At 36.9% G+C, this 26,546-nt stretch overlaps 1 protein-coding gene across 1 annotated transcript; it reads left to right on the top strand.

Annotated features, from left to right (window-relative positions):
* Positions 1 to 3,007: 3,007 nt before the first annotated feature.
* LOC133517940 (uncharacterized) lies at positions 3,008 to 13,051 on the top strand. The gene is made up of 4 exons (XM_061851423.1): positions 3,008 to 3,643; positions 9,698 to 10,927; positions 11,632 to 12,362; positions 12,661 to 13,051. The coding sequence occupies exons 2-4, from the start codon at positions 9,706 to 9,708 to the stop codon at positions 12,961 to 12,963; spliced, it is 2,256 nt and encodes a 751-aa protein (XP_061707407.1). The 5' UTR covers positions 3,008 to 3,643; positions 9,698 to 9,705; the 3' UTR covers positions 12,964 to 13,051.
* The last annotated feature ends 13,495 nt before the right edge of the window (positions 13,052 to 26,546 follow it).

The raw sequence follows: 26,546 nt of genomic DNA, 5'->3' as shown, positions 1-26,546 counted from the left end.
AACGAAATGCAATGCTCTGGTTTGACTTCTCATGTGGACACACTTTTTGGCCAGTGTACTGTAGCCATACTGTAGCTTATTATCTACGTCCGTGCTCGGGCCCGATAACGAGTCTGATATCAGGCCTGATAAAGTGTGGATGTAATTGGCACTATATCCACCCTTCCCGATAATCATTTTCGATTTCTCGGAATATCAGCACATCGTTACCAATATTTGCAATGTAAAAAATACGTTGTCTAATTGCCAAAAATGTGAAATGTTTGATATTTTTGGCATTATAGAGAAAAAAATGTTGACAGCGACATTTTTCGCTATGGTAATGTGTTGTGTTGTTTTGTTTGCTATGGTATTGCTGATCAAAGAGCATATAATCCCTACGTTTTAAGAGACGGGATTCCCATACTAGCGAGTGGAATCAGTTTGTTTCGCAAATCATTACCAACAAAGAACCATAGTACCAACATAAGCGATTTAAATAGTGTAGCTACACGCTTGCGTTTCTTATCGATATCGATAAAATGGGGAGGATTGAAACATAGACTCCTGTTTAAAAATGTTGTACTCGAAATCAGGTTAGGATGGAGTCCACATTTAAGTTGTATGTTATATAATGGATAGTTCTATGAGTGGACTAATACGCGGTAGGGTTTAATGTGGACCCGAATTTTTTTTTACAACACCTTGTTTGAAAGAAGATTTTTCTTCCCCACTAGGAAGGATCACAGTAGCACTTTTTTTCCATACTAGGAGGGATCAAAGTGACAATTTTCTGTTCTAGAACACGTTTACTTCTCTTTTTGCATACTTTTTAGGTTAAATTAAATTTGTACCATAATAATTTCCTCATAAGTGATGAGAAAAGCAGTTCGTAACGTTTATCACGTGGTAGCAAATATATTTCCACCTTAGGGTGGTATTCCACCTATCTAATTTCTTGGCCAATGTCATAGCGTCTCGCTCTCTCATTAAGCAAAATGTGAGACGCAATACACGTTGGACAAAGAAATTGCATAGGTAAAATACCACCCTTAGGCGTTAACACTTGATTCCCTCATTACGCTAGGATTCTATTTTACAATACCTCGTCACACTCAGAATGTAATTATAAAATCCTTCGCTATTTTTTTATTTATTAAAAGCTCTATTTCAAATTGATCTGCACATACATGTTTCAATAAATGGAACTTTTCTATGGAAAGATGTATCAGGTCTTCGTTCCCAGCAAACTTGACCCACTGCCTGCATCTGAAAACATTCAGCCATGGACAAACATGACTTTATCTACATTTTATATTCCAAGTATTTGTTAATGAGATGATCAACTCATTATTTAGCGCTAATATGCATCTATAAATCATGTATTTTTAGCATCCAATTATCAACAACCCTTTATCAATGCTCTAACTTTTTATGTATTTTTATGTCTTTGTCTGTTAATCATGAGAACCGGTCTGGCCTAGTCGGCTGTAAGCCGATGGTCCCAGGTTCAAATCCTGATACGGGCATTTATTTATGTGATGAGCATGAATATTTGTTCCTGAATCATGGGTGTTTTCAATATGTATATATCGTTGTCTAAGTATCCACAACACATGCCTTATTGAGCTTACTATGGGACTAAGTCAATTTGTGTAATAATGTTGTATAATATTTTTTATTTATATAAAAACAGATTAATTTACTTACATTTCAGGTTAATATTTTAAATAATATCTAGATACAAAAAATATATTAAATAATGGTCATTAATGCATAGATGATAGATAATTTTCCACTGAAAATCTTCGACGAATTAATTTTGTGTCATATTGCATGCAAGTTCTCAGGAAATTTCACATATTTTATTTAATTATTTACACTGATATTCAAATAAACATACAGTTATCGATAGTTTTAGTACATCCCTAGTTCACAACTAAAAATAATATAAAATATCTAATTTTCGATGTGTTTAAAGCCTGCTGCACCAAAATAAGGTCAAAAGTATATAAAGCAATACGTACCGGTCTTTATCCAAGGGAAATGTCGCCATAAAATTCCTTTTTTCGTGATTTTCTCGAGTGGCTCGCTTCAAGCTGACACGAAATACCCGAACAAAACATTGAAGCCCTCATAACAAACAAAACAATTAGGCTGACAGTTGACTTGATGTAAACTTGACAGTTTTATTTCTTTCTTCGTTGGCAAAGATTTGCGATACAAACTCCATACAAAACTTTTATTGTTCCTTGTTGCGTCAGCCTGTTGCTGATATACTCCAGGCTGACGCAACTAGGAACAAAATAAGTTTTGTATGGAACTTGTTTCGCAAATCTTTGCCAACGAAGAAAAATAAAACGTCAGTGCTATTTATTCTGTCAAGTTTACATCAAGTCAACTGTCAGCCTAATTGTTTTGTTTGTTATGAAGGCTTCAATGTTTTGTTCGGGTATTTAGTGCAATTTCTTTATTATTTAGTGAAAATATTGAAAATAGTGAACCGTGATCAGAGTAAAGAGCGACTTTGTTATAATGCCACCGAGAAAATGGTTTACTAAGTGTGAAATATGTGGCAAACGAGCCACTCGAGAAAATCACGAAAAAAGGGATTTTATGGCGAAATTTCCCTTGGATAAAGACCGGTACATATTGCTTTAGATACTTTTGACCTTATTTTGGTGCAGCAGGCTTTAAACACATCGAACATTTAATAGTTTATATTATTTTTAGTTGTGAACTAGGGATGTACTAAAACTATCGATAATTGTATGTTTATACACAAATAAATGCCCGTACCAGGATTTGAACCTGGGACCATCGGCTTCATAGGCAGGGTTACTGCCCAGTAGGCCAGACCGGTTCTCATGATTAACAGACATATAAATACATAAAAAGTTAGAGCATTGATAAAGGGTTGTTGATAACTGGATGCCGAAAAACATGATTTATAGATGCATATTAGCGCTAAATAATCAGTTGATCATCTCATCAGCAAATACTTGGAATATAAACTGTAGATAAAGTCATGTTTGTCCAAGGCTGTATGTTTTCAGATGCAGGCAGTGGGTCAAATTTGTTGGGAACGAAGACCTGACGATACATCTTCCCATAGAAAAGTAACATTTATTGAAACATGTATGTGCAGAACATTATGAAAATAAAGCTTTAAATAAAATAAAAAAACGACTTAAAAACTGTATTAAAATAATTCGGGTCCACATTAAGCCCGACCAGATATTAGTCCACTCAAAGAACTATCCACTATATAACATACAACTTACATGTGGACTCGATGCTAACCTGATTTCGAGTACAAAATTTGTAGACAGGAGCCTATGTTTCAACCCTCCCCATTTTATCGATATCGATAAGAATCGCAAGCGTGTAGCTTACTACACTATTTAAATCGGTTATGTTGGTATTATGGTTCCTTGACAGTTCTTTGTCGTAGATTTTGGTAATGATTTGCGAAACAAACTGAGTCCACTCGCTAGTATGGAAGTCCCGTCTCTTAAAACGTAGTGATTATATGCTCTTTGATATGCTCATGTTTTGAATTGTGTTATTTGTTTTGTTTTGACTTTATTTTGTTCGGGTCATTTTGGACTGATAATATGGGCATTAATTAATTTTACAGTAATCGAATTCAGTAACCAGCAAAGTAAGTTCATTTTAGGGAGATTAAAATTTATTCTTGATATAACTTAAGTATTTCTTTTAGACTTTTTATGTGCATGAAACAAATTTTAGGTTAAACTCATGTTAACATTGTACAATTTATTTTAATGTCGTGCAAAATAATAAACATCGACAACACTGTTTCGGAATTTTCGAACTAGGACAGCTATTATATATATTACATCTTAACTCATTCATGGCCAAGACCCGTCGAGCGTACACTATACGCCGGGCCACCGCACAAACCGTTTTTAGCTAAACGGTTTGACTCAACTTATGCGTCTCTGGGCCTGGCGCAGACGGTAAATAAATCGCCGGTTATGAAGCCGGCCAGTTGAACAACATTTTTATTAACAACCTTTTTTTCTGTACCTATCGAAAAACAATATTGCAGTTTGTAGGAATGAACATTTTTATATGCTGTGTTTGTTGTTGTTGTTTTGAGTCAAATCGTAACTAAATCATATTTCCCATATTACTCCAAAATACATTTCTAATAGGGGGGATGGTATGAATCACTTCTTGAACTCTTATGAAAAATACCATATGAAAGATAATACCGCCGCTCCGGTGCATTCTTTGATTATTGTCCAAGTAGGCCCAATAAGCTTACATCTGGTAGGTCATTATCTTTGTTTTGGTAAACGTCATTATAATAGTAAGTAAAGAGCACTTAAAAGTTATTAAAATTGTAAGATATGATGTAATTAGTGAACCTATTAAACATGAAAAGGTTCATTTTATTGACATCTAAAAAAACAGATTTCCTTCACTGACTCACTCACTCACTCATTTGCTGATGTCATCAAACCACTTAGTTCCTGAAGTTATGGAAAGCTGAAATTTGGTATGTAAGCTAGTATTAGTACACAAAACACAAAAAACTGAAACTTCTAGAACTGAAATTTTTCCCTCCCAACTAGGGATTGCAAACCAGATTGATTTTCAATCCGGCCGGATCCGGATAGGTATAGGGAAACTAAAGTTAATTATATAACATATCTTTCTAGTTTTTTGCGTAATATGTATTCCTCCTAAATCTATAATTTGAAGTTAATAAATAACTTCTTAACAATAAAAATTAATTTGCATTCAAAATAATTGTACAATACAAAAAACAACAACAACAATAAAATAGAACTTAGTAGTAAAAAGTGTTACAATATCAATATCACTTTAAAAACAAAATATGAAATCGGTCATTTCTTATATTTAACCATTCACAACTGCTCTAATGTTCGTTTACAATTATAAATTTGATTAGTTTCCAAAGCCTGATGATGGGATGTGGGGTGCGAATTGGAACTCCTTGAAAGGAAAAGTTTTCGAAACGTTCTTTGATTGAGTTCTTTGTAACATTGACATCCAGTTGCGGAAACCCAGCCCGCGAATACGAATAACGAAAATAACGAACATTGACATCCATTCTAGTAACAAAAGAAGATATCTTACTTTTAACCAAAATGATATTAAATGCGCTCCAATATTATCTTGCTCTCATTTTTTTGTCTGAGAAAGTAGCAGACTGTGTGATTTAAAAAAATTGAACTTTTTTTAATTTACAAAAAGTATATTGGGCAAATTATAGGGAACAAAATATGACAAGACGATCTCATGCAAAACATAATAGAGTGTAAGATTGAAAACCATTGTGGAAAGGGACTCCCTAAGAAAAGTTACATGGATCAAATAAAGAATTGAGTAGACATAGAGTAGCATGTACCAAGAGACGAAGGAAATTGCATAAGATTGGATGAAGCCCAACTCTAGTCGGTACCGCCGACTTAATCCTGCTCATTTGTTTAGTTTTAATCTCCTATCACAACATTATGACACAACATTAACCTTCTCTTTAGCATAAATTACAAATGCCTTCCATGGCATCTCCATCCTTTAATTTTTCCTTCTATTACAGTATTTATGTAATTGTCATATTGTGCCACCAACATGAAAGAAGAAAGAAATCCTCTTCTGTTCCCAGTCATTGTCATAATAAATAAACTTTTATCTTAATATATATTTTAGACTTTTTCATTAGTTTTTTTGTTCTGTTCACCTTCATACCTATAGGTACGCGTGCTGTATTGAGGCGTTTGTTTTATTTTGCTGGATCCGGTACCTCCTGAAAAGTGCTGGATCCGCCCGGATTACCGGATCCGCCGGACCGAATTGCAATCCCTACCCCCAACTCCTTAAACTAGGGTATGAAAATTTGTATTACTGTTTGAGGGTTGTTTTTTTGGAAAATGTTCAATATGGTGGAAAAAAATAGCGTAAAGGACTTAAGTGCCATTACGGTCTATGGCGCTTAAGACCATTGTGAGTACGCTGTGAAAGTGACTCAACGAAGTCTCTTTTTTTTTACATGCTTAAGCATATCGATCTTATCGCCAGGAATACATCTCACAGAGCTACTAGGCGTAGTCATAGAAGAAATATATATGGTACTTTGCATTGTTCAGCAAAGTAAGGACATCATCGATATCCCCCAAAGAAGTATAGAACTCATCAGTCTCATCACAATAATATTCCGAAAAACACGCATAATTTGCGGCTTTTATTTGATTAATCCCCAACAATCGGTGAAAAACGAACATTTTGAACAGTGCATGATTTTTTCTTAGGAAGATTTCTTTGAAATTGCGCCTGCTCTTTTCTAAGACATAATTTTCTGAGTTATTTGAACTTAACAGATTAAACATTAAAGGTACTAAATCCTGGCGTAATTAAAATAATTGTACCATTGCGTTTTTCTTAAAAATGGGATCGATAACGTGAAAAATTATAACGCCTGCAAAATTTTAATAGCAAGCAAAATATAAAATGAGTAAAACTTGGAAACCACATATAAAATGGCTCATATTATAATTGAATGTGAAGGTACAAAAAAGGTACAAAAATTTGGCTTTTATAGAAATTATCAATAACCACGGGATCATAGCGTAATAAAGTACACCCGCCATTCTGACTGTCAGGATGGCGGGTGACCTGTTTTGATGATAACTTTAAGTACCGTGAGGTACAATTTTTTTTAAACGAGGTACTAAATATAGTACAAATTAGGTACAAAAATATGGTATGCTTTTCATTTGATTTTATTTAGGTACACCCGCCATTCTGACTCTCACCGTTTTTGTCTACTTAGATCAGTGGTGGGCAAAGTACGGCCCGCAGGCCGGCTCCGGCCCGCGAAAGGCTTTTATCCGGCCCGCCGACGGTCCTATGAAATAATTAGTATATGGCATTGGCCCACGATAATCGCAAGTCATAATACAGTTTTGCTGCAATTCTAGCCCTCCTCTCAAATTTCTTAAACTTTCTAGCCCCCATGAAAAAAGTTTGCCCACCACTGATTAAGATTAGATAGAGAACAATTTTCATTACTTATTTAGGTTTTATAGTGTAAAAAATATTATTTTCAATGACTCGTAGAAAAAGTATTGTATACAATAGTGATATAATTAAGGTTTTCAATCTCGTACCTCACTTAGGCAACTCAGTAAGCTTCTTTGCTTAAACACGGTACTCGACTGAAAAGCTCTCTATTAGGTATATCACGATTGTATGAAATACTATTATTTATTTGGTTAGGTTGCTTGCATATTTTTGACATATTAAAAAAACGGTTGTTGTACAAAAAAGGAACATGATGTTGTCCTATTGAGTATTGAAAACCGATAAAATGTTCACGCCAACAAATTCAAATTTCGAACACAGGGAATCTGGGAGACACGATTTTAAAAACAAAGGAAGAATTTTTATATCAAACTTTTTCAATAGCTAATGCCCGCTCCACATTCTTGACAAATCTACACGGGACTTGCCAAATACGTCTATGTTCGTATTGGTTCGTGTTCTCGTCTCTCCGTTTCGTGTCGGTAATGTCGGTAACCATCAAAGGGCTCTCGTGAAGTTTCGTGTTTGCCTGAAACTATCCCTCCACACTCTTGTTCTATTGGGATTAAATAAATAACGGATAATGGCAGATAATTTATTTTTCGTTTCGTTGCGATGTATCGCAGTCATCCAACAATACCTTCGCCTATTCCAAGGGGAATCAGTAAGTAATTGTAACAAGCTACGACGCCTAATATTACAGAGACAGAAGTTTCGAAGATCTTGGATGAAAGTCCAACTACGACTGCGCAAGGCGAGAATGTAGTGGGACGCTCTCGGTTTCGCCCGATCTCGGCAAATCCGGTCTCGTGTAGGCTTAAGCGGGCTCCACATTCTTGACAAAACAACAAGATACGAGAGTGTAGACTAAGTATTCCTCTATGTTCGTATTGTTTCGCGTATATTTTTGTTGTGTCTCCGTTTCGTGTCGGTGAAATGACCTAACATCAAAGAGGTCTCGTAAAATCTTGTGTTTGCGCTAAACTATTCATCTACACTCGCTGCGCGCGTATCTGCGTCAGTCGGCCGCTGGCAAGCGCATAATACTGCAGCGACAGAGGTTTCCAACCAGTGGCGGATTAACCGAACAGCAGAAAAAGCATATGCTAAGGGCCCCGCGCCTAGGGGGGGCCCCGCGCACCGACCCTGATCAGCGATTTCGGCACGCGGAACCGGCCAGGTTCTAGTAGAACTCCCACTCCGCGGATCCTGTACATTTTATTTACAATGTATTTTTTTCGTAAGTCAGTAACAATATTGTTCAATTATTATTATCATGTCTATTTTTCTTTATAACGCTACGAAATCGTTTGGTCCGGATATTCAGCTTGTGGGGCTCAGCCTTCGTCCTTGTTCTTTGGCTCACTTAGCCATTAGTTCCCACTTCTTAGATCAGACTCACGTTTCACCTATTTTTACAAGCTTTTATTAAACTTAATAATATTGATATTGTTAAACAGTATCCCTACATGCTTTTATTTAACTTGCAATACTCGGTAAGTTGTTTTAAAATCTGCAAACTATTTTTTTGACCATTTGTCAAAACTTGTTGTTAAAAATTCACTTACTAGGGAAAAATCGGTGACAATACAATGTTATCGTGCTGATCTTGTGATGAAAACCGAAGGTAAGGAGGACACCTATATCCCTATATAGAAGAATTGAACTGTGATAAAATAACAACTTCATTAAGATTAGGCACTTTTATAATGGCTAAAAAAAAAATTTTTTTTTCTTTCGGAGCGATTATTTCCGAAAGTAATAACTTTATAAAAAAAGGTTTTTTGAAGATCGTTATTCGTTTTGAAAGACCTTATCCAACCATACGCCACACTATAGGGTCAAAGCAAAAAAAAAAAAACTAAGAAAAACATTTTGTATGGGAGGTACCCTAATTTTTTTATAGTTTTTATTTCATCGTTCTGTCGCAATGCGTGATTTATGTATCCATGCCCAATTACGGCTATCTAGCACTAACGATCGCGGAGCAAACTCTCGGACAGACGGACATGGCGAAACTATAAGAGTTTCCAGGTGACTACGAAACCCTAAAAAATACACTGCATACCATGTTAAAAACTAATCGAGAACGAGTCGAAAAAGATTAAGACAGCGTAAAAATGTTGTGATGGTACTGAATCCTCGGGGTGCGAGTCCGACTCGCACTTAATCATATTTTTTTTCAAACCAGGGGGCCCCGCAAGCTATTGTGCTAAGGGCCCCGCGCCTTCTTAATCCGCCCCTGTTTCCAACATGTCCACAACTGCACAAGGTGGGAATGTGGAGGGACGCTCTCGGTTTGGCGCAGTCTCGGCAAATGTCCCGGCAGATTTGCCCAGAATGTGGAGCGGCCTTTAGGCTAATTACTTAAAATCATCCTACCCTCGTATATGACAGTTCCTTCAGGTAGGTAGAGGCCGTCATTCGGCGCAAGATCGTGTAAAATGGCAAGCTGGTTTCTCACGCACACATACTCGATTATCGGATTTAACCCATTCGCCGCTCATCCCTCGAGTTAGAAAAGTGTCGTTATCGAAATCGGTGTTTTACGAAATCACATTGTGTTTAAATTACTCACCTAATAAATGAGATAGACCATGAAGTCATTTCAAAATAAAGGTTTTATTTTATTTTTGTCTAGGTAGAATAATGGCACCCGACACGATAGATGATAAGGTCGAAGAGCTGCCACAAGCGCATAACGCTCAACTTGAAGACTCGACTTCAACAGCGGGGTACCCGAGGGCTTCAGACGATGCGATTAATAGATCAAATGAGCAATGGCAATTGTTGATTCAAACTCAAAACGCCCAGATGATGGAATTAATGCGTATGATTAATGAGCCGCCTCCTAATGTTGGCAGAGGATCACAGTCTGCAGAGTCCATTACATTGCCCGAATTTAATCCCGAAGAAGAGGGAGCAGATGCGGTGGCATGGTGCAAAGTGGTTGATATTTGCCTCGGTGAATACCCGCTTCAAGGTGGTGCCCTCCTCATTGCCCTGAGCAAATCATTAAAGGGCAGCGCCTCGACCTGGCTACCCCAGTTGACATATGACGGCATCACCTGGGACGAATTTAAATTTAATTTTCTCGCGTGTTACGATTCCGAGAATACATGCGCGGCAACAATGATAAGTATTAACAACAGCCGCCCTAAGGAAGAAGAATCCTACGCAGCTTACGCCAGCCGGATAGTGAACTCATTTCTAACAAGATGGAAGGATTTAACACCAGAACAAATGGCAGTTTCTTTTGTGTTAGCTCACATTTCCCGATTTGACAGCAGAGTTCAGAGGATGGCTCATATGACAAATATAATGACACGCGAGAAACTTGTCCAGGAGTTGTCAGGATTTTCTTATTTGAAACATAAACTACAACCAGATCCGGATGAAAATAATGACCTAACCCCGGAAAAACGAGTTAAAAGAGTTTCTATTCAACGCCCTGCTAGAAAACGCAATAACACGAAACCTAAGAAGGCTACTGCAACGTCAAGTAAGCCTCTGGACGTTGCGCCCAGTTGTTATGAATTACAACCAAAGTCGGATAAAAATATACTTAAACTTAAATTAGTTAATAGTACTATTTCTATTGAACGGCCGGCCAGGAAGCGTAAGAGCACGAAACCAAAGACGGCTACGGCAACGTCCAGTACGCCAATGGATGTGATGCCTGAGATTTGTTATCGTTGCGGGGAGGGGGGTCACAACGCCATTGAGTGCCCGAAGGCGAGTGGCACTGCCAGCGCCCTTTTAGAGCCGGGACCCGGTAGCTCGGCCAGTGCACAGAGCCAAATAGACACCAGTAAACAGGACTGTGTGTGCTGTGGGTCACAACCTGTCACGAGAACCCTACGTCAGCCAGGTTAGTAATTTTATCATCTGCTTTTAAAAAACGCATTTGTGAACTTAGTGTATTCAAAAGTTTTAGTGAAAGTTAATTAAAATATCCGTAGTATTTTGTCTTATTGACTTGTTGACTAGATCTACTACCTGGTGTCGTGTTGGTTTTTGGGTTTGGTATGTACTGTAACGAAGGATACGGTCGAACTATGGTAGCGAATAAAAACGCAGACGTAGATTTCTGACATTATATATTTTTTTCTTTTTTTAGCAAAATCACACATCGACTACTTCTGATGGTTACCACCTTCCGAATGCTTTATCTGGCACGGTGATAGTTCTGAATTCAAATCTATAACTGCTGCTAGTTATTTAAAAAAAAAACTGTGAAGGTTTCCAACCTTCACAGTACCTATGTCGTTATCAATAAGGTAGCCAAATTTAAACACGAGCCCACCTTTTTCTATATCCCTTACAGTCATTGCCTGGCGTAAGATCACTAAGGTCAAAGAGACAATTACTAGACACAATAATTGTTTTGTCAAAGCTTTGGATTATGTTTTCTCTTCAGTTTGTCATAAACTTAACTTACTATTAGTAAGTATATATATATAAATAGGTTATACTTTTGCTTAAAGTCAAATAGGTATCCGATAGGATCAATGGATCCGCTTCGGTTATCATACTCGGTTTTACGTAAAGTTTAATGGTATTTTTTCTTTCTAGAATTAATAAGCCACACGGATTTGCTCGTGGGTTCGTCCTCGACAGCTACGAATGGTACCATATATATAAAGATTTCGACAGAAGGCAAAAACCATAACGTGCACCAGTCAAACGGGGAAGATGTGATGCCCGCAGTTTCACGTCTAGAAGATTCGTCGTCAGTAGCACAAAATAACATGGTATACATAGATTTAGATACAGAAGCAAATCAAGACTTAAACCAAGTAATCGAGGAGACTAAGGCAATTGACAAGTATGTCGAAGACATAAATCAGAACGTAATCCAAGCAAATGTGGAAAATGAGGCAAGCGATGTGTATGCCGAGTTAGTCCTTTTAGAGCAGCGCGCGCTGGTTTTAAATGCTGAAGAGATAGAGTGTGGAGTGTGCATGGACAATTATCAACCTGGTCAAGGGGTGGTTCTTAGAGAATGCGTTCACGCGTTTTGCAAAGAGTGCCTCTCAGATGTCGTGAAGCACTCCGAAGAGCCAGCAGTTTCATGCCCCGCCATGGGATGCCCTGGGTTTCTGGAGGAGCGGGAAATCCGCGCACTTGTATCTCCAGAGGAATATGAGCGATGGCTGGCGAAAGGGCTGGCTGCCGCGGAGAGCGGCGCTCGAAACGCATTTCATTGTCGAACCGCCGACTGCCAGGGGTGGGCGATGTGTGATCCAGATGTTACAAGGTTTCTCTGCCCTGTTTGCGATGTCATAAACTGCGTTATCTGTCAGGTATTTTAAAATAAGATAAATATTTCGTACCTACTGTTCACCAGTATTGATAATACGGTACATACATCAACCAAAGTAAATTTAAATGTCTGAGGACTATGAGGTCATAATTCTATCAGTGTCAATCTTATCCAGAGCATCAACTTTGAAACACTAGTTACCTTTACCTATTTCATTCAGTAGGTAAATAATTTACATCTGGATTATTTGTTTGTTGTTAGTAATTGAAAGATTTATCTTAAATACTTAGAACTGGACTACACCACAGCAAAGTAAGTAGTTATCCATTTTCTTACAGGCGATTCACGAGAATGAAACTTGCGAAGAGCATCTCGCCAAGCAAAAATCTGACGAAAAGACAAAAACATACCTCGATAGCTTGCTGTCGCGCGGAGAAGCAATGCAGTGTCCACAATGTAGTGTAATTATAACAAAGCAGTTGGGGTGCGACTGGATCAAGTGTACGGCCTGTAAGACGGAGATCTGTTGGGCCACGCGCGGCCGGCGCTGGGGCCCGCGCGGCCGCGGCGATACGAGCGGCGGCTGCCGGTGTCGCGTCAAACGGAAGAAGTGCCATCCTTCTTGTCGCGATTGCCATTAGTTTAGAATATTATAGTTTGACCAACCGTCGTGTTACTAGAAAGAAAGTGTGATATTTAAGACGGAGCGTAAAGCCAGGAAATTAGAAAGGATAAAAAAAATCCTTGGTCTTTCATGCAACGTTATACAACTTTGAACATTTTCCAAAAAACGATACAACAGAAAAAATGTATATTAATACTACCTAACCTGAAAAAAACTCTGAAAACTAAATCGACAAAAAAAATCTATTTAATTTTACAACCTGATCACAAAATTTCACGAGAATGGGTTGAGAAATGAAGAAATCAACCTGTAGATGAGAACATCCTGATATAACTCGAAAGCATTTTTGTCCAAGCTGAAACGGAGACTCTCGGTCAATTACACTGTTATGGTATGCCAGGTAACGATATACAGGTTGGTCGAGAAATAAGTCAACTTTTAAAATCTAAGGCCTAAGATACATTTAATAAATAAAATAAATAAATAAATATTATAGGACATAATTTTTAAAAAAACGTCTAAAAGAACACTATTTATCTCTCTCTTAGTCATGCTCCTTTCACTCATATCTTTTTCTTACCTGGTCGTTATTTTTCTCTTGCTTGATTTCTCATTATGTATTTACGTATTTAGTGTAGGTATATGTAGTGTATTATTGTTGCCTATATAATATATGTAGTTTATTTCTCATTGTTTGTAGTTTCTATTTACTTATTTTATAAACTTTAGACTTATGTAGTTTTGCACTGCCCAATAACTGTATTTCTAGCCACTGAATCGCTATCTGAAGGTTGTCTGGAAGAGGTCGCTTTTTAGCGATAAGTGCCCATACGTGTGGGGTATCTACGGATAGGTCTTTAAAAATGATATTGAGGTTTCTAATATTTTTTTTTTCTAAACTGAATAGTTTGCGCGAGAGACACTTCCAAAGTGGTAAAATGTGTGTCCCCCCCCCCCCCCGTAACTTCTAATATATGATATACATTGCCATGCAGACTTCCACCGAAAATTGGTTTGAACGAGATCTAGTAAGTAGTTTTTGTTAACACGTCATAAATGGTACGGAACCCTTCATGGGCGAGTCCGACTCCCACTTGTTTTGTTTGTAACAGGTATTTTTGTATGTAGTGCACAATAAAGTATTTTATTATTATAATTACACAAATAAACTAAGTCCCACAGTAAGCTCAATAAGGCTTGTGTTGAGGGTACTTATACAACGATATATATAATATATAAATATTTATAAATACTTAAATACATAGAAAATTTACATAAGTAGAGGCAAAGCTATTTGTTAGAATGAGATAATGATATTCATCTCTCATTCTGTAGTTGACCGAAGCCTAGCGTACGTCACGTTTCAAAATCGAATTTATTTACACTAGGGGTACTGGTCGCAATTCTCAACCGATTCGCGTGAAATTTTGTGACCATATTCTATGATTAAATAGATTTTTTTGTCGATCCAGTTTTTGGAAATTTTTCAAAATGGCGGAGTCATGGTACGTCGCGCCTAAACAAATAGCCGTATCCATATCATAAGAGTTTCTTCCTTGTGAGACATGTTTACAGAGTGATTTCCGAAAAATTCAGATATATTAGAACGCTGATTTAGGGGGTATTTAGATATTTAGGTTTTACTCGAGAATAAGTAGTCTAATTTTACCATGTTACGTATGGTCATTCGTGGCTCATTTGGTATACGCTCGCTTAATCACGAGGTTTCGGGTTCCATCCCCGAGTAATGAATTATTTTCTTATTTTTTTTGCACTTTAATTTTCTATTTTTGATTGATAAGCTTTGTAATTGGAAGAGGGAGGTCCCTGGATCTATCCCCTGAAATGTAACTTTTTGTATAATTTTTTTTTGTATTTAAATGCCGTATGGTTGTTAATCAAGCGAGCGCGAAGCGCGAGCTAAGCGTTTACTTTTCAGTTTTTTGTCTGAACTTTTTTCAGCCCGTTAAGTTCAAGGAGACGGACAGTTGCGCAGGCGAAAATGGGTGCAATGGTGGTGCATGTTCAGAATTTTTCGGAGCAGTTTTTGCACGTAGATTAATTTATCAACTTTCGCTTTTCTATACAGACGTCCTTGTAGATCGGAATAATGATATTATTTTAGGAACAGAAGTTTTAACGTAAATATATGTTATATTGCTTTAATTACTAAAATGAATATCATAGCTCATCCCCGTCCCCGGCAGCAATGTTTCGGGGTGGCTGTTGCGGCAGAAAGTTACGGTATGGCTCGTTGCACTATTTTAGACAATTTTGGTATAAATAGATTACTAACAGCCGGCGATGCCTGCTATAGATCTTGTCTACAAAAATGCAGCAGGTACATTACCAGTCAGGAGCCGCATAATTGTACATTGAACAGCTTGCTATATACCTACTTTGTTTTGCGGTATTTAGAGAGACTGCATTACTGACGCAAATGTCAAAATTGCGGGCAGCAGCACCAATTTTGACATTTGATACAGTAATTCAGTCGGCAATATTGTCGCGCTGCAATACTGACACCAGACTGCACGAATTATGTAAGTATGAAATGTATATGAACCATTTTATTTAGTTATCATGCGTCTCACTTACGCCAATACATGTACGAAGTACGAGCGAAATGCACAATACAATAACTGAATGGCATCTTTTAGATGCTAATGACATCAGTGTACGTTAGAATTGGCCTGTTAGGCAAACATTGATTCGTATAAGTAGTCCATCTATTCTACTCTACAGGTCGCATTTCTAAACCAATTTTCGTGACGGACAAAAGGATTTGGTTAGCGTTAAATACTAATAAAAACAATATAAATAGGGAGTGCTTTAATTAATAATTACTTAATTAAAAGTCCAATTAATTATAAGTTAATTGATTATTAGTTTATTTATAAGTCGATTAGTGTTTCAGTAAACTGCCTTAAAATTGATCATAAATATTAATACCGTTGCAAGTGCAAAAAAAACGAAAAAAATTATTAAGAGAGAAATTAAGTTTCGGATAAAATTAGAATTTATTTCTCTTAAAGAATATTACAGTGCACTTACATAGAAATACAGAAATACAAGCAATCAAAATATACATTATTTACATAGTGCACGAATAGCCAAAAATATATTTAAAAAAAAACGTATTTATTTCTGTAAGAAAAAGGGGGTACGTACGTACTGTGTGAATTGGCAACTGGTAAGCAAAAATACAGTACAGTGAAATTGGGGTTATTCCCACTAGTTACCACCAAGTTGTCACCAGTGGTAACTACTGGGATTCTTTTTCCCACCTTTTACCACTGGTAACTACTGGGATTTTTTTTCCCAGTAGTTACCACTGGTAAAAGGTGGGATCTTTTTTCCCAGTAGTTACCACCAAAATTTGGTTAGCTTTTGTCAAGTACGCTAACGCCTCACTGCGTAGCGCAGCGTTGTATTTATATAGGAGCATCGTTGGTAATGGCGTCAGCGCCCTCGACAATAAAGTCATTTTCAATAAATAACGTCACAATTATACGAACGAACAAATAAATCAGTCTAAAATCGATTTTTTTATCACTTTAAAGCAGTTTACTGAAATAGTAATCGACTTATAATGAAAGGAATAACTAATTAACTTATAATTAATTCGATGTTTAATTAATTATTGATTAAGGAACTCTATATTTATACTGTTTTTATTAGTATTGAATGCTAAACAAATTTTGGTGGTAACTACTGGAAAAAAAAAATCCTACCTTTTATCAGTAGTAAAAAATTCCCAGTAGTTACCACTGGTAACAACTTGGTGGTAACCAGTGGGAATAACCCTGAAATTGACATCGCGCGAGCGCGGGCGGACAGATCTGTCGCGCAGTCCAGCGTAACGTGACCGAGACATTGGTAAAGAGAGCGCGCCAGATACACGTTTATACTGGTTGGTCTGAGCGGTCAACATGTCCGCCGAGCTCGCCCGGTAGTAGGCGATAACAGTTCTACAACATGCATGGAGTTATATTACGTGTTATCTTTTAATCGCTACGCGCCGATAGCAATTGAATCAGTTTTTTGTTAAAATAATATTAAGATTTATTTTTACGTATAATAAATATTTTATTTTGTTTTATTTGGAATTATTACATTATATTAATTATTAGATTATATGTTTTTATTTTATTAATTGTAAATTGAATTAATTGTGACGTTATCTATGAAACCTGGATCTTTTGTTAAGGGCGCTTACGCTACGCTACGTAGCGCAGCGATGTATTTATATAGGAGCATCGTTGATAATGGCGTAAGCGCCATCGACAATAAGTCCCTTTCAATAAATAACGTCACAATTATACGAACGAACAAACAAATCAGTCAAAGACCGATTTTTTTATCACTTTTAAGGCAGTTTACTGAAACACTAATCGACTTATAATTAATTGAACTTTTAACTAATTATTAATTAAAGCACTCTATTTAAACTGTTTTTATTACTATTGAATGCTAACCAAATTTCGGTGGTAACTATTAGGAAAAAAGAAAAACCCACCTTTTGCCAGTGTTAAGGTCCGACCGATAACGCTTTTTGGGTTTCGGCCGAGAACGAGACCGAGACCGAGATTCAATGGCATTCTCGGCCGAGACCGAGACCGAGAATTTATAAAATAGAAGAAAAAACACGAATTTTGCACTAAAAATGTTTCAATATTCGAAATTCAACGATTTATCAGAAAAAAATTATCATAATCAATTCTTAGCGCTATTAAATAGTATTTTTGGGCTTCCGTAAAAACGAAACCCTTGTAGTTTCGTCACCTCTGTCTGTTTGTCCGTATGACATTTTACTCGAAAACTATACGATATATTTTATTACGAATTTGGAACGTAGGTGTATTATGTGAATCGCTACTTAGCATTTTAGAAAAAAAAAATCAAGGGGGCACTCCATACATGTAACTAAAAGTAAAAATTCAAATAAAAGTAACATGTGGCACATCATTAGATAGGTCTTTAAAAATAACAACATTGCTAAAAACGTTTTTTGATTAAATATTTTGGAAATAATCACTCCGATAGCCAAAAATAATGTGTAACCCCTCTAACTTTTAATTATCAACTATACATTTAAATAAAAACAAACTTAGAATTAAAACCTAAAAAAAAAACCATAACATGAGTGACCTAGCCCAATATGTTTATATTAAGCTAGATCACCCAGGTCAGAGCCCTGTGGAAGGGTTCCCATAAGGCTGGCTCACTGACCGGCATATATTTGTGGCTTTTGCAGGCGAAACTCTAGGACCGTGGTACCCAAGCGCTCATAAATTAATTCGGTAAACTTTCAAAAAAAATCATTGATGTCACGGGGGACCGTAGGGCTGGCTCCTTCCTCGCCCAACGGATCGGCATAGCTCTAACTTTTGAACCGGGAGAGCAACAAATCGGAAAATATTTAAATAATAAAAGCTTAATCATCTGATCTTCTGATTAAAACGACGCGATGTAAGTGCCACCAACATACGCTCTTTTGCTTGTACGGCTTTTTGTATTGTATGAAGGTAGGGAACCTTCCATTATGCGTGGTCCGACAAGCACTTGGCCGGATTTTTCAGTACGGATGTGCACAAAAAGAGGTACAATAACAATGATTAAAATGAAACAGTTCTATATTATAACCCAAAAAAGGCAATTTTTCAGCGTTACGGTCCGTTAAACTGTGATGTCGCTCGTCGTTTAACTGGCCAGCCTTACTAAAAAGTTGTTCGCTGGCCACATAAGCCACATCAAATGAAAACCAACCTATGACCCAACATCCCAACAACCACATCGCGAGTTTCCTCAAAATTGTATTGAATAGCATCCGCAAAGTTCGCACGAAATTATGTCTAATTTTCCACAACAGTAATCCGCCACCGGTATCGTATTGTACTCACCTACTGCTATGCTTTTTCCCGTAAACACAAATATATTAAGTATCAAAATATCCAGTGTCATCTTCCACTCACATCAAGTTAATTTAAGTTCCATTCGATAACAATATACACTCATTTATTAACTCTTCCGCAATAACAACAACCTCAAAACGAAAAGAACCAAATTAACAAGTCATTACTTGCAACCGCGCCTGTCCGATTCCAACAGGTAGTATTTGATAAGTAATTGGCCTAAAATGTAGGTACGAAACCAATCACAATCACCAAAAAAGTCAGATCAACCGGGCGATGCAACCAACGGGTGGCTTAGAAACGGACGCTCGTGCGCGGTAAATTCAAATTCACCAATGGCTAGCTCATTGCCTAGTCTCGGTCTCGGCAGGAATCTCGGCCAATTTCGGCCGAGAACCGAGACCGAGATCTCGGCTCGATTTTTGGCCGAGAATGCCGAGACCGAGACTGAGACCGAGATCTCGGTCGGACCTTAGCCAGTGGTAACTACTGGGAAAAAAATTCCCAGTAGCTACCACCAAACCGAGTTGGTGGTAACTAGTGGGATTTTTTTCCCCAGTAGTTACCAGTGGTAAAAGGTGGGAAAAAAAATCCCAGTAGTTACCACTGGTAACAACTTGGTGGTAACTAGTGGGAATCACCCGAGATGCACGACAACCGCACGCTGGAGAACATTAAAAACACGAGATTGCAATATTCTTACCCCCGGAGTTACACACAAAATAATTCTTAAATACGGTGACATTTCAAACATTCGTCCGCCATATTGACATTTGTTGACAGGTTAGGCATTGAAGTCTGTACCTTATCCGGCATCCAGTTAAATTAATCAAATTAAATATTTTTTTACATAAACAATTAAAATATATGTATTATAAAAGTCTGTATTTTAAAAGTAAAACTTATTTATACCTACTTGGACTGCATGAATTTGTAGTGACACAATTTAAAAAAAATCGGCTAAGTGCGAGTCGGACTCGCACAGGAAGGGTTCCGTACCATTATCTATAAAAACGGTCACCCATCCAAGTACTGACCCCGCCCGACGTTGCTTAACTTCGGTGATTGGATGAGAACCTCGAGATTGGAAAGAAATATTTAAAGCTTAGTTCATATAGAATTGGCACATAATTAGCAATGTTTAAAAAATAATAATTCCATGGCGGAAAAAAAATTGACAATTACACTTCAATCATCAACCTTCAAAGTATTAATGGTGAAAATGTAATTTTCCAAGCTTTATGCATTTTAAAGTTTTTGACCATGAAAGCTGAGAACAGGAGATTGATCGTGCAAAAATGCTTTCGAAAATTCTTATCGATCCCGGACAAAGACAGCTAAGTCGCTTAAGATGCTAAAAGCTAGTATTTGTAGGGTCATAAAACGTTACAAGGAGACTATCAGCCGACAGGAAAATAAAAACTAATCGGAGGTCTGGAACAAATAACAAGATTTTGGGAAAAAAGTCCCAAGGTTACTCAAACAAAATTCAGGACGTTTTAATTACGATTTATCCCAAAAATTCAAAGAAACTTCTAGAATGATAAAGATGATTCACCTCAGAGGTGGCTATAAGAGCCATCGAGCAATAAAACAGCCAAATCGGACTGTTAAAGAGATCCGACAAGCTAAAACACTAGCTCGACTATTGTATGATCCAGTATTGACAAAATTCGAAGGTTGCTTGTTGTTGGACGACAAGACGTATGTAAAACTCGATCAACTACTCGGTTTGAAGTTTTATATGGCCAACAATAGAGGTAATTTACCCGAAAAATATAAGTTCGTGAAACTTGACAAGTTCACAAAAAAACATATGATATGGCAAAGAATTTATAATTGTGGCTGTAAGACGAAAAGTTTTATAACATAGTCAACGATGAAGTCGGACCTTTATATTAAAGAGTGCTTAGAGAAATGAGTATTGCCATTTATTAGAACCCATAACGGTCCTGTGAAATGTTGGCCAGATTTAGCCAGCTGCCACTACTCAAAAAAAGTTTAGGGCATGGTATGCTAATAATCAGGCCAATTACATACCCCGCGAGATGAATCCTCCGAATTGTCCCCAATTTCGATCTATTAAAAACTACTGGGCAATCATGAAAAAAAAAAGCTAAATACATTTACTATTTAAAATTAACCATTAATAACTTTCTTATTTTATTAACTTAAAAAAAAATAACAATCTTCTGGTGCGTACCAATTAACTATGCTTTATTTGATTCTGTTTTTATGAGTATTTGTTGTTATAGCGGCAACAGAAATACATAATCTGTAGAAATTTCAACTGGCTAACTATCACAGTTCATGAGATACAGCCTGGTGACAGACGGACAGCGGAGTCTCAGTAATAGGGTCCCGTTTGACCCTTTGGGTACGGTACCCTAAAAACGAACTGGGAGTTAGGTACACTTTTTTTCAGAATCCATAACTCCCTCGGGAACAATATAGGCCTTTGTCATACAGTACATCTGCATGAAATAAGATCTTTTCCGAGCAAGTGTGATGAAAAATGTTATACTCACCTGGGCTAAAAAATCATGTGCACAAAAAGCTAGTTGTTCTCTGGCAAATGCTACTAAATCCTCAATGGCTACTCTTTCTGATGTACCCTGTATTTTTCCATTCCCACTTAAACAAATATAACGGCTGATTCAATTGTTGACTTATTTATGGACCAACCTATACAACTGAAAATAAATGAAAAACAGGCGGCTTTTTTTTATCAAGCCAAAACTTTTGGTTGGAATCTGCCCTTGCCAATCAAGTCTAGTTTGTGTGTGATTTTTTTAATGGAATTTATTTGCCTTTGTTTAAAACGTAAAATTTTAATATAAAAACCGGGCAAGTTCGAAACGAACTCGCGCACGAAGGGTTCCGTACCATTATTTATAAAAACTGCAAAAAAAATTGTTTGTTATATGGGAGCCCCCCTTAAATATTTATTTTGTTCTGTTTTTAGTATTTGTTGTTATAGCGACAACTGAAATACATCATCTGTAAAAATTTCAACTGTCTAGCTATCACGGTTCATGAGATACAGCCTGGTGACGGACGGACAGCGAAGTCTCAGTAATAGGGTCCCGTTTGACCCTTTGGGTACGGAACCCTAAAAACTATTATTTTGCGATATCCCCGTTTTAAGAAATATTGGTTAGTTGGTAGGTTAACTACTATGTTAAGGTAAGTAGGCTGTCAACTGTGTCTATTTTGGCGTTTTCTTATCTTAGGTGAGGCTGTGAACACTGTCTACGGCAGCCAGATTTCCCGTCAGTCTTAAAGCTGGATTTTCCGGCTTTTGTCTAGTAACACTAATAACACGATGGTAGGTCAGACTACAACAGTTGATTTATGATAAAATGATCTCTTAGTCAGGAATTTTTTTATTACAAATAATTAATCTATGATTGTAATGTGTAGTTTTACCCACTCCTAAGCAGCTTTAAAAGAAACTGGAGATTGCATAGGAGTTGAGGAGAGAAAATATGACCTCCAACCGACGATTGTCCTTCAACTTCTATTGCCTTCTCTTTTTAAAAACAACTTCACAAATACTAACTTGTACAAAGAGACAACCACGGACTTTGAATGGTGGCAGCATGGTTCCATTTTTATCACTTGTCACTATGCCCGTCACTTTCGCACTTACATACTTGTTAGAACGTGACAGGCATGGTGATAAATGATAAAGAGCCGATCATCTTAGCCCTACAAAGGAAGGACAGTTTTTATCAATAAGGGCGGGTCCACCAACCAAGCTGTTTCATGTAACAATTTCCTCACGAGGCTGCTTGCCTGTGGCTGTATGTAATAAGGGCTCTATTTTGGAAACCCTAAAAATTGTTTCCTCTTTTTATCTAGACCAGTCTGCAGTTTTAGGGATGTAGTCTGACCTCATGACCTGCCTTTAGATATAATAGGCAGATTTTTCTTATTTTGTTTTAAATAAAAATAAATAAAATATTTTATTTTGTTTTATTTGGAATTATTACATTATATTAATTATTAGATTACATGTTTTTTTTTCTTTTTCCCATCAAACGCGAGAGTATGAGAGTATTTATCTTATTAATTGTAAATTGAATTAATTGTGACGTTATATATGAAACCTGGATCTTTTGTCAAGGGCGCTTACGCCGCACTGCGTAGCGCAGCGTTGTATTTATATAGGAGCATCGTTGATAATGGCGTAAGCGCCATCGACAATAAAGTTCGTTTCAATAAATAACGTCACAATTGGCTACTTGACAGTTTTTTGGAAATAATGTCTAAAACGTAGTGATTATATGCTCTTTGATAATGTCAAACGATCTTGATTTTCCTGAGGATCAAATGTCTATATAGGACTCATGGCATTAAGCAACACAAAGGTCACAAATGAGAGTTAAAGTCTGACGCTCGCACTCGACGATTGAAACGCCTCTAACAAAATAATAAGGTGATGTGACGTCACATTATATAAGTCTCTCCTAAATGTATGGAAGATCAAGGAAATTGCCATTTTGACTCTGAAATATTGCGTTTATGTGTATAGTTGTCATACAATTTATTTTTCAATAAAATGTAAGGAACAGAATGGTACGTACCATTTGCTTTTCTATTTTTGAAAGATCAAAAAATTAAAAAAAATTATACTTCGGAGCCTTGTATTTTTTTATGATCTCAATTAAATTTTTTAAATTCCACTTTTATTATAATGAATGGCTCATTTTCTATCCATTTAACTAACTTTTGTTATAATATTCAACATGCGTCAAATACTCAATTATACGAACGAACAAAACAGTCAGACCGTTTTTTTTATCACTTTTAATTTGACGTTTAATTAATTATTGATTAAGGAACTCCATATTTATACTGTTTTTATTAGTATTGAATGCTAGCCAAATTTTGGTGGTAACTACTGGGAATTTTTTTTCCCAGTAGTTACCAGTGGTAAAAGGTGGGAAAAATATTCCCAGTAGTTACAACTTGGTGGTAACTAATGGGAATAACCCGCACACAGCAGTGGCTCCGCGTCTCCGTGCGATGGGTTCCTTCGGACGGCGATGCGATGCGGGACGCGGGGTATGCCACACGGAACTCCGCAATTCCGTCCGGATTTTCGTGCAAATAGGACGTGATCGGAATGGGTCTCGATATAGATAAGTTTATTTCTGAAATTAAAAGCCGTCCAGCAATTTGTAACATGAAATGTGAAGCGTATGTACAGTGATCGTGTGCAAAAAGCAAGAAAATGGGAGGAGGTGGTAAATATATTTACCGACCCAGATACCCTACACGTATGGATTTGACGAAAAAAAAATGTTGAGTTTCAGTTTTAACTATGGGGAACCCCCAAAATTGACTGGTTTTTTTTCTATTTTTGTGTGAAAATCTTAATGCGATTCACAGAATACATCTACTTACCAAGTTTCAACAGTATAGTTCTTATAGTTTCGGAAAAAAGTGGCTGTGACATTCCATTTTTTTGAATATCTTACAACTTACAAAAGATCCATTTACGAGTCTGGCTTGTAAATAGGGATGTACAGTCAGCGTCAAATACTTTATAGCAGTCAAAGTGGCCAAATAGTTCGGTACACCATACTAGATATATGGTGTACCGAACTATTTGGCTACTTTGGTTGCTACAAAGTATTTGACGCTGACTGTACCCAGAGTATCTTCTGCGTTTTTTGAGTTAATTATATAAAATCCCTACTAAAATTCGCCGCGGTGTTTTGAATAAGTTCCGTTTTCATTGTACAGTCAGCGTCAAATACTTTGTAGCAACCAAAGTAGCCAAATAGTTCGGTACACCATATATTTAGTATGGTGTACCGAACTATTTGGCCACTTTGACTGCTACGAAGTATTTAGGTGGCGACTGACTTGTAACATTTCGGTGTAATGTAACGTGATACAACCCGAGCATTACAACAGTCAGTGCAGCGAGCTGAGCCGCTCGACGCGAGCGCCGCGTGCTCCACTCGGCTGTCGGTTTTTACGCGAATCCCTTTGAGTGTTACAAAGGTGGTGACTGACTTGTAACGATCGCCGTGAACGATGCATTACAAGCAAATGTTACAAGTCAGTCGCCACCTTTTGACGCTGACTGTACTAACAAATGATCACTTCAACCAGTGACCTCAACGTTCGAATTTCAAATGAACATAAAGGGGCGGCCGGCATCGGCAACCCCGTTTCTCGCCGAGATTTGTATAGTGCTTCTCTCAAACTTGCAATGAAATAATAATAATAAAAAAATAGGATGAAATTTTTTTTGTGTTTTTTTTATTATCAATTTGGGGTTATTAAAAAGGGGAACGGAAGTCTGATTATTTAATACAAAAATAATCAAATTTTCGTTCCCTCTTTGGGAACCCTGAAATAATAATAAACAAACGCAAAAAGAAAAAAAAACGAAAAACAAAAAAATTATGTGTGGTATGCAAAGGGATTTTACTCTCTCTCTATCAAAGTGGTACATGGATCATTGATCCTCAAATCAAATACTTGAAATACTTAAGACAAAATGTATGATCTGGGGGTACGGTAGTGCCCTCGCCAAGACGAGCAAAGCGAAGCGCAAGGGCACTACCTACCTTTTCTCGAAGCTCTTGGATTATACCAGATAAACATAATTCAATAGTTAACTTATTAAGCATTAAAAATGGGTCGGTATCAAAACGACTGGATTCTAAAATTTATATTGCATAGCTCTTATACTTTAGATTTTATTCATATTTAAAAAAAACCCAATTTCATCACCAACTCACTCACTCACTGATGATCATCAAAACCCTTAGGGTACTTCCTGAAGTCCTAGGAAGTACTATCCTGTATTTGTACTCAAATAACAAAAAAAATCAAAATCTTGTAATTTTTTGCCACTAAGGGGTGAAAAGGAGGGTGGAATTTTGTAGTGAATGAATAAATAGCCGCTGAACTGATTTAGTTGAAATTTGGTATGTAGATAGTTTTTATTATGGGGAAGGATTTAGAATAGTTTTCAACCCCAAAAATCACCCCATAAGGATGAAAAGGGCGTTAGGGGGTTGAAGTTTGTTTGGGGAATCGGTAAAAAAAGCAGATTGTATAAAAGGGGGGTATCTTTTATACAATGATACGTATTTCAGGATTTTTAATAGCAAACACTCCCTGACCCTTTCAATTAGGGGATGGAAGATTGTCATCAGCAACATACAAAAAGAAGTGAAATCCCATCAAAAACATTTTCATGTAAAATGTAGCCAAGATGAGACCATAAGGCATGCATAAGTCTTTTGTCAAAAAATTATCAGATCTAAAGTAGAGCTAAGCCTCTACCTCTACAAAACCTAGCTTCACAAACTCTACTCCTTAGTCAAAATATTTGCCTTTGCCGTTTCGTTAACTACAAGAAGTATTGTAGACAAAATAAAAAATAATGAATAAATTTTTCACCTTACGCCTGTGACAGTAGCGAAACGGCAAAGCCATATATGTTGACTAAGGAGTAGTTTGTGAAGTTCACGCTTGTAGAGTTAGAAGCTTGGCTCTACTATAGATTTGATAACTTTTTGACAAAAGCCTTATGCACGCCTTATGGTCTTGTCTTGGCTACATTTTACATGAAAATGTTTTTGATGGGATTTATTTTACAAAATACTTTTTGATCAGTACCAACATTATATGATTTTAATTAATGAACAAGAAA

This window comes from Cydia pomonella, chromosome 5 (assembly GCF_033807575.1).
Source record: "Cydia pomonella isolate Wapato2018A chromosome 5, ilCydPomo1, whole genome shotgun sequence".
In the NCBI taxonomy this organism is placed as follows: domain Eukaryota; kingdom Metazoa; phylum Arthropoda; class Insecta; order Lepidoptera; family Tortricidae; genus Cydia; species Cydia pomonella.
Note: the sequence above shows the minus strand (reverse complement) of the source record. Positions and strands in the feature narration are given on the sequence as shown.